We start from the raw sequence: 9361 nt of genomic DNA on the forward strand, positions 1-9361 counted from the left end.
AACCGTTGAACTGTCCACTTTATTTATTTTGGCCTTGCCGCGCGACATGTGGGATCTAGTTCCCTGACCAGGGATCGAACCCGGATCCCCTGCATTAGGGAGTGTGGAGTCTTAGCCACTGGACCAGTGGGGAGGTCCCACTATTTCCTTTGTTGTTAATGTAGTTATTTCCTTGTAAGTTTGTAACAGCTGTTCCCAGTTGACTCCCAAATTCCTGATGGTGAACAGCTGTCCGCCCACCCCCCCCCCACAGGGAACTAACCACTTACAGGTGGGGAGCGGCCTGGCCCGTGGCGTCGGAACCCCTGAGACGCCAAGGGTGTGGGGTGTGGCCTGCTCTGTTAAGGGCCCGGATTCTTGGCTATGCCCCTCCCTGCCCGCCTTTGGGCCTGCAGTGCCGCTGTGCCGTCCCCTTGGCTCAGGTCCGTCTCCTGCGAGTGCAGCCGGTGAAGGTGGAGACAGACGGGTGGCCGCCCGAGCAGGGGCACCGCTTGGCCAGCGACCAGTGTGTCGTCCACAGGCGCGGACAGCGCTGCTCGGGCGGGGGTGCGTGGCTCCGGGCCGGCCCCTTGCTTGGGTGGCGTGGCTGCGGTGCCAGGGTGTCGGCTGGTGGGAACCCCAGGCAGCGGTGGAGCTGGGTGCACGGTTCTTGTTGGGGTCACATTGTCTGCACGCACTGTCCATGTGGTTGGGAAGCTGCCGGCCTTAAATGGTGAGGTTTGTCCTGAAGCCTGGGCCCCTGCCTGTCTGGGCATCTCCTGGGCTCTCGGGCTCTGGCCGCTCCGGCCCTGCATGCCCCCCGGGCAGCGATGACCTGCGTGGGTACCGAGCACGGACTGGTGTGTGCACGCGTGTGTGAGCATCCCCCCACCCCGTCCTGCTGGCTGTGGGCCTGCCTCTAGGTGCATGGCCAGAGGTCCCCTCATTTGGGCCTGTCCTCGGCCTGCGACTCTTGGCACCTGTGCCGTCGGTGACACACGGTTGCTGGCTGGCCCTTCCGTCCATCAGGCCCTCAGTGGTAGGTGAGGACGCTGGGGGCCATGTGGGAGGCCAGTTGGGGGATTGGGCACCCACGATGAGGCGACCCCCTCATCGCCCCCCCAGGGCACCGGGCGTCAGTGCTGGTCCTGCCACAGCCCGTCGGGGGCTCCCCTGGGTGCCTTCATGGGTTGTGGATGAGCTATAGCTGGACCACTTACCTGGCGTCAGGGCCCTCACCTGGCCTCACCTCCCCCCACCCCTGCAGGCATTCAGGGGGCGTGGCCTCCACCAGGTGTCAGCCCTTGAGTGCTTGGTGGGGAGGGGAGCACAGGTGTGAGCCTTGCAGTGGCCAATCTGGGCCCGAGGGGAGCTTGGGCAGGCAGAGGGCATGGGGAGGCGTTATAGGAGCAGGTTAGTGTTTTCTTTCTAAAGCAATTCCTGTGGCTTTGGCGTGAGAATTGGCCAGAGGGGACAGGAGGAGGCGAGGGCCTGTAGGAGGGCCTGTGACCCTCGCTGAGAGGAGGGGGTGGCTTGAGAGGCTAGGCCAGCTGGCAGGGGAGAGCCCCGTCCGTCTGAGCTGCAGGGTGACTGGTCCACATGGGGGTGGGAGGAGGGAGAAGCTGGCACCACAGACAGACCTTGGGAGTGTATCCCCACCCCCCAGCTCGGGTGGCCAGCCCCTCCCTGTAACCTGGAGGGCTATCGGGGTGCCCGCCGTTTCCTCCACAGCCCCAGCTTTCTGCTGGAGAGGCCAGGCCGGACTCGCCTTGGGGGCGCGTGTCCAGCCAGCCCCGTCAGGCTCACGGCCCATCTGCCCGCACTCGGGGCCCTTGCATCCCCTCCTGCCCTCTCACTCTCCCGCAGCAGCAGCAGCCGGTCACCCACCTGTCCACAGGGTCACGGGCTCCTGGAACGAGGCCCAGGGACGTTGATGTCACCTGGATATTGGGCAGGGGTGGGGTGGGGGAGAGGCAGCTCCGAGGCTCCCCAGGTCTGTGGCAGGGGCCTGTCTCCTAGCCTCGGGCACTTTCTGCTCTGCACCTGTCCTCTTCCGAGGAGCAGTGCTGGGGCCTCTGTTGCTCAACTAGGCGTCTCCTCTCTCAGCACAGCCGTCCTCTAGCCTGGGGTGGGCCGGCAGGCGGAACGTGGAATTCTTGGAGGCTCGAGCCTTCCTCCCCTCTGTCCCCAGAAGGTCACAGGTCGCACCTGCATGTCAGAGATTTTTCCAGAACGCAGTCCCGCCACCACTTAACGCCCAGTCCCGGGTCCCCTGCCAGACTGTGCTCTGGGCCCCGGGTGTGTGGCGGGCGGGCGCATCGTGGCCTTCTAACCCGTGCCTCTGTTTCTCCTGCAGCCGAGAGCCACTAGATTTGAGCTCCCGGGACCCGTCAGCAGCATGTGTCCTCCCCCCATGTGTGACCCCGAGGCCACCGAGATGAGCGCTGCGGCCGGGCCCTCGCGAGTGCCCGCGTCTCACTAGCAGGAGCCCGCCGGGCGCCATGGGGTGCTAGCCCCGAAGAGCTGCCGCGACCGTGGGTCTCCGTGGAGCCGGGATTTGCACGGCAGCAGAGTCACCGTGGAGAGGCCAGGGTACCACAAACTTATGGATTTTGACAAGAAAGGAGGGAAAGGGGAGTCAGAGGAGGGCCGGAGAATGTCCAAGGCCGCCGGCCGGAGCAGCCACGGCGTCCGGAGCTCGGGGACCAGCTCGGGGGTCCTGATGGTGGGCCCCAACTTCCGAGTCGGGAAGAAGATAGGCTGTGGCAACTTCGGGGAGCTCCGGCTAGGTGAGCCCCGCTTGTTCACTTCTGGGGATGCGGGGGCGGGGGTGGACGTGAGGGCTGGGAACGCAGGTAAGCGCATGTGGTTTCTGTCCCCCGCCCCCGGAAGAGGCTCTGCAGAGGGCTGGACCCTGACAGCTGTGGGGCGGTTGTGCCGGGGGCCCCAGGCCCACAGAGCTCAGGAGGCTGGCGACGCGGAGCTGGGGGTCCAGGGGCATCTCCTGCACAGCGCTTAGTGGTGGGCGACCCCCAGCCCCCGTCCAGTGGTCCGTGTCTGTCTGTCGGCTGGTGTTGCTGGTGTCTGACACGCCCAGCGGCCTGCAAGGCCGGGAGAGGCCTGTCCTGAGCCTGAACCTTGGCTATGCCAGAGGTGCTGGGATGGGAACAGCAGCGGGTCCTCACTGCCCTGAGCTCTGGGTCTGAGCCAGTGGACTGCCAGCAACAGGGGCCCAAACTGCTCATGGGGAGGGCGGAGGCTTGGGAGAGACAGGCCCCTCCTCCGGGTGCGGGGCCCTGCGTGCCCAGCCCTACCTGCGCTACACGGTGGCCGACTCTTCAGCTTCCCCGACGGGGCTTCCGCGGCCCAGCCCTGCTGCCCCATTAGCGTGTGCATGTATGTGTGCCCACACGCACACCGGCTGGCACACGCACACTCACGTCCCCCAGCCCAGTCCTGTCCTACAGCCTGGGGGTGCCCCTTGTGGCTTTGGGGACCCAGATGGCTGTCCTGGGTTCTGGCCTTGGCATTGGGAGCTGCAGCCTAAACAGCACGGGTCTGGGTAAACAGATGGTAGACTGTGCGTTGGGGACTACGGGGGTAGCGGCTTTTGGCTTAAAACGCTTTTTAAGAATCAAGGTTTGGTTGTTGCTCCATACCTCGGTATGCGAAACCCGCGGTACAGGGGGCTGACTGTGCTGGTTGTGCTGTGTGGTTTTATGTTAGGGGCTGGAGCAGCTGCAGATTTCGGTATCCTCTCGGGCTCCTGGAAGCATTCCCCTGGAGGCCGAGGGGCAACTGTGTTCTTTCCTGCCAGGCTCCTCCAGCTCAGTGCCTGTGGTTTTCTGGGCCTGCAGGTAGTCACTGTTTGTTACTCTGTCCATTTGTATGACTGCACCCCATTTTGTTCGTGCGTTCTCCTGCTCAGGGACATTTGGCTGTGCCCAGATTTGGGGTGTTGTGAATAAAATTGCCCTGAGCACCTTTCTTCAAGTCTCGTGTATGAGTGTTTTTATAAAAGTGCTGGGTCATGTGTGCTTATGAGAAACTGCCAGGCTGGTTTCCAAAGCAGTCGTACCACTTTGAACTCCCGCGGGCAGCATGTGAAGGTTCTCAGTATCCCACATCCTCATCAACACTTGGAGTTGTCAGGCTTTTCCACTTGGAGCGTGCTAGCGGGCGTGAAATGGTGCCTCACTGTGGACTTTATTTGCATTTCCCTGATGACTACTGTTGACCACTGTTCTCCTGTATATAGTATGTCTTGTCTTGTGCCTGTTTCAAAGATTTTTTCATCTCTGGGTTCAGATTTTGATTCAGCCTTAATTTAGGTGTGGTTTTTTTTTTCTGTTTATCCTGCTTTGGGTTCATTGCGCTTCTAGGGTATGTATATTAACACTCTTTTATTAAATTTGGAAAAACTTTGTCATCATTATCTCAAATGTTCTTTTTGCCTCTGTTTAGTCTCCTCTCGTTCTCATACTCCAGTCACACATTAGGAGTGTTTGATGCTGTCCCACAGGTCCCTCAGGTTCCTCTCAAGTTTTTTGTCAGTCTTTTTTCTTTCTTCAACCTGGATAGTTTTTATTGCCTTATTGTAAGTTCACCCTTCTTTTTCTTCTGCAGCGTCCAATATATTATTTGATACATCAACTGAATTTTTCATTTGATACATGGTATTTTTCACTTCCGTTTGATTCCCTTATTTTTCTGTTGAGATTTCCCATCTGCTTGTTCATTTTGCCCATCTTTTCCTTAAAATCTTCTAACGTACTTGCAATAGCTTTTAAAAATATATATATTTATTTATTTTACTTATTTATTTTACTTATTTATTTTTGGCTGCATTGGGTCTTAGTTGCGGCGCGTGGAATCTTTGTTGCAGTGCACGGGCTTCTCTCTAGTTGTGGCACCTGGGCTTCTCTCTGCTTGTGGTGTGCAGGCTCCAGAGTGCATGGGCTGTGTAGTTGTGGTGCGTGGGCTCTCTAGTTGAGGCATGTGGGATTAGTTGCCTCGTGGTGTGTGGGATCTTAGTTCCCTGACCAGGGATCAAACCCACATCCCCTGCGTTGGAAGGCAGATTCTTAACCACTGGACCACCAGGGAAGTCCCAGCTTTTTTTAAATTGAGGTATAGTTGATTTACAATGTTGTATTAATTTCTGCTGTACAGCAAAGTGATTCAGTTATACATATATATTTTTTAAATATTCTTTTTCATGTTGGTTTATCATAGGATACTAAATATAGTTCTCTGTGCAATACAGTAGGACCTTGTTGTATCTGCTGACGTGTTAGCTAACATCTGCTAACCCCAACCTCCCACTCCATCCCTCCCACAACCCCTCCTCCTTGGCAACCACCAGTCTGTCCTGTATGTCTGTGATTCTGTTTCATAGATAGACTCCACATATAAGTGCTATCAGATGGTGTTTGTCTTTGTCTTTCTGACTTGCTTCACTTAATATGATAATCTCTAGGTCAATCCATGTTGCCACAAATGGTATTATTTCATTGTTTTTTACGGCTGAGTAGTATTCCACTGTGTGTGTGTGTGTGTGTGTGTGTGTGTGTGTGTGTGTACACACATCTTTTTTCTCCATTCCTCTGTTGATGGACATTTACGTGGTTTCCATGTCTTGACTGTTGTAAATAATGCTACTAATGAATACAGGGGTTCATGTATCTTTTTGGATTATAGATTTGTCTGGATATATGCCCAGGAGTGGGATTGCTGGATCATATGGTAGTTCTCTTTTTAGTTTTCTGAGGAGCCTCCATACTGTTCTCCACAGTGGCTGCACCAATTTACATTCCCACCAACAGTGTAGGAGCGTTCCCTTTTGCAGTAGCTATTTTAAATGCAGTGTCTGTGGTGCCTTTGACGCTGTTTTTCCTTCTTGCAGTGCTGTTCCTTTTTTCACATGTCTAGTGATGTTTTATTGTATGTTGGACAATGTGGGTGCCACACGTGAGGTCTGGATCCTGCTTCATCCTGGCGACTCATCATGACCCCATCAGGGACTGTTTTTCAGCTTTGATAGGGTGGGTGGCAAGCAGGCATTACTCAAGGGCTGGAGTCGCCCCCTCCCAGTGTGTGGGCTTTCTGGGTTCTCAGCCAAATGTCCGGGGAGTTCAGGGTGGCCTCCGTGCTCTGGGTGGTGGAGGCTCCAGCGTCTTCCTGCCCTGTGCAGCCCCGGCATCTCCCTTCTGCTCATGGCCCTCCGGAGGCGTTCTCTGTCAGGCCTTGCAGACTCTCCCACTTTTCACACCTACTGCTGAGCTGGCTGTTGGTGAGGCTCAGAGCCTGGAGCACCTCGAGGTCCCCAGGAAACTGTAAATCCAGATTTCAGATGCCCGCATGCACGTGCGCACACACACACTCTCACCTTAAACTCATCTGGACTCCAGGACTTTGGCTTCCCCACGTGCACAGTCAAAACAGGAGGTTTCTTGACCAAGACACAGAATGAGATGACCAATTACCAGAAAGGATCAGTTAGGCATCATCAAAGTTTAAATTTCCAAAAATGTTGTTAAGAGCACGAGTAGGGGGGCTTCCCTGGTGGTGCAGCGGTTAAGAATCCGCCTGCCAATGCCGGGGACAGGGGTTCCATCCCTGATCTGGGAAGATCCCACATGCCACGGAGCAACTAAGCCCACGCACCACAACTACTGAAGCCCGCGTGTCTAGAACCCAAGCTCCGCAACAAGAGAAGCCACTGCAATGAGAAGCCTGTGCACCGCAACGAAGACCCAAAGCAGCCAAAAATAAGTAAAATTAAATTAAAAAAAAAAAAAACACAAGTAGGCGAGCCACAGACTGGGAGGTGCTATTTGCTGAGCACCATTGGACAAAGCGCTGTTACCCAGGACGCAGGAGAAGACAACAGCTTGGTCAGTAATAAAAAACAGGTGCTGCGATGAAAACTGGGTAAGAGATCTGAACAGACACCACCCAGAAGCAGACGGACAAGCGGCTGGGGGGCGTGGAGGGCACCTCGCCTTGTTGGCCCCGGACAGGACTTACGCTCCTTGCGCAGCACAAGCCAGCAAACCTGCCCGAGAAGTGACCCAACCCCCGCAGGAAGGCCCGTGTGCAGCGTTCAGTAACGGACACTGGAGACGGGCGAGGGGTGTCCGTGCTGTGACGGACACACCTGGGCAGGAAGCCAGAGCGAGCCGCGTCATGCGTGTGCAGGGAACCCCAAGGAGCAGGGAGCATGTGGGGTGGTGTTCCGCCTCTCGGGAGGTGAGGTGGCGGTGATGCTGTCTGTCCTCACGGGATCGGCGTGGCACAGGAGCACGCATTTGCCAAAGCTCATCAAATGATGTGTGTTTCCCAGGTAAATGCCTCCTCCCAAGGGAAAAATAAGCACTATGTACAACTCAAAGTTGATGTGCAGGCTGCAGTGTTTAGGGGGCAGGGCACTGAGGTCTTCAGCTTCCAGATGCATCTGAAAATGAGATGAACAGGAGATAGCTGTGCAGCTGTGCAGCAGAACAGAGCAGTTGCGAATTGTGTGACCCAGGCAGCCAGGGTGTGGGGCTCCCTGCGCACAGCTCTTCCCGCTTTTCTGAATGTGTGAAACTTTCATCATAAAATGTTGAGGGGAAACACAAGAGGCATGCCTGTTATTTAATGAAAATGAGGAGGACTAGATGGGCGCTTTCTTTCTCTGCCGCTGGGTGCCTTTTACTCGTAGTAACCGAAGGAGTGGAATCTGCAGGAGGGGCCCCTGCGGGCACCCCCTTCGCACAGTGGCAGTGAACAGAACAGAGAGGTAGAAAGCTGGGAGAGGAAGAAATACAGCTGTGACCTGTCTCGGACGGCTTGACTGTCCACATGCAGAGGCCAGAGTACTCTTTCAGTAAACAATTAGGAAGGAATGAGTTTGGTAAGGCTGCTGCATATACCAACACAGATCAACTGTATTTCTCTGTTGGAGGAACGATTGGAAAATAAAAATTTAAGAATAGTCCCGATCGTGTAAGAGCACCAAAACCCATCGGGTGCCTCCAGAATAAATCTCACAAAGGCTGCACACTCCCTCTACGCTGAGCAGTAAAAACATCGCTGAGAGAAGTTAACTCTGGAGACGTGGACGGCATGGTTCTCCGCAGACTCGGGGCCACCCCTGCAGGTGTCTGGGGACCAGCTGACTCTATAGATGGGGACGGACACCAAGGCCCTGGAGGAGCTGAGGCTGAGCTGAAGACTCCAGGCCAAGCACCACAGTGATGAGACAGCCGGGATGGGCAGGGACCCGGGGGACCGACTGACAGGCATGTGGGCCCCTGACTTGGGCTTGTGGGGTCGTACACACCGGTGTCTTGGCCACCCATGGGTGGGGCGGAACGGCCTGGTGCAGCTGTCTCCCAGATTGTCCCACTGCAGTGGGATGGAGAGGAAGCTGAGGCCTCTTCCCACACTGGATCCTCTTAGAAATAAGACGCAGCAGCACGGCACTTCGGGCATGAGGTCGCCTGGAGGAGCAGCGCACCCTGGGGCTGAGTCGGAGCTCAGGACCTGGAAAGGCAGGACTGCAGCACCGGGAGGGGCAGAGGGTGGAGCGTGTGCCCAGCGCTCACCTTGCATGCAGACGGCCACCCAGGGGCTGGCCCACACCGTCTGGGGCTCAGCCACTGGTAGGAACTGTAGCAGGTGAACAGTTCGTGTTTTTGCAGTTTCGTGAGGTTGAGCACCATGGCTTGTTCTCCGTGGGCACCTGGAGGTCCAGGTGGGCCAGCGATGGGCCGCGTGAGACGTCCTGCCCCAGGCATGTCTGTCTAAGCTGAGGACGCAGGTTACGCTCCCTCCTGATGGGCTCCTGGCCGGGGCCCCTGCTCCACAGCAAGGGGGCGGGGCTTGTCCACTGGACACGTACAGCTCAAGGCCGGAGTTCCTGGCGTTGTGGAATGGGGGGCGCCTTCGGGGGTCCCTAGAGGCCAGAGCGGTGAGCACAGGTCAGGCGGCGGGGGGTCCTCACAGAGCCTCTGGGGACGGTGGGGGGAGGGTGTGTGTGGGGGGTGTGATGCCTCCTCCAGGTTCCCTGCGGCTGGAGCTGAAGAAAGGCCTTGGGGTCACCAGGACTCTTTGTTGTGTTTTCACTTTTTTAGATGGGAGAAGTTGGAGCGTGTTGGCGTGCTGGCGGGAAGGATCCCGCAGAGGACTTGGGAGCAGCCCCGAGTGGGCGGAGGCAGGGTTGGCCTCGGGGGCGGCGCCGGGGGAGAGGGCAGGACGGCAGGGCGGGGCCCAGGAGATGAGGGTGCGGGGGCAGGCGTGGGCTCCCACGGCCGCAGGGAGCACCTTGCGGGCCCGGGAGGGGTGGGCCAGCTCAAGGAGGGCTGCTGCAGAGCAGGAGGTGCGGCTCGGGCGGGCG

The 9361-nt window shown here is 57.2% G+C and overlaps 1 protein-coding gene across 3 annotated transcripts in view; it reads left to right on the forward strand.

Annotated features, from left to right (window-relative positions):
- Nucleotides 1-2584: 2584 nt before the first annotated feature.
- The window catches only part of CSNK1G2 (casein kinase 1 gamma 2), an 8836-nt gene continuing 2059 nt past the window's right edge, over nucleotides 2585-9361 (forward strand). For 2 of the 3 annotated variants that reach the window (XM_007460360.1, XM_007460359.1), the window contains exons 1-2: nucleotides 2585-2768; nucleotides 9179-9183. In XM_007460360.1, the coding sequence (XP_007460422.1) occupies nucleotides 2585-2768; nucleotides 9179-9183 (189 nt within the window). The remainder of the gene's footprint in view (nucleotides 2769-9178; nucleotides 9184-9361) is intronic. The other variant, XM_007460361.1, reaches the window with a different exon arrangement.

Source organism: Lipotes vexillifer, unplaced genomic scaffold (assembly GCF_000442215.2).
Source record: "Lipotes vexillifer unplaced genomic scaffold, Lipotes_vexillifer_v1.1 scaffold225, whole genome shotgun sequence".
Classification (NCBI taxonomy): domain Eukaryota; kingdom Metazoa; phylum Chordata; class Mammalia; order Artiodactyla; family Lipotidae; genus Lipotes; species Lipotes vexillifer.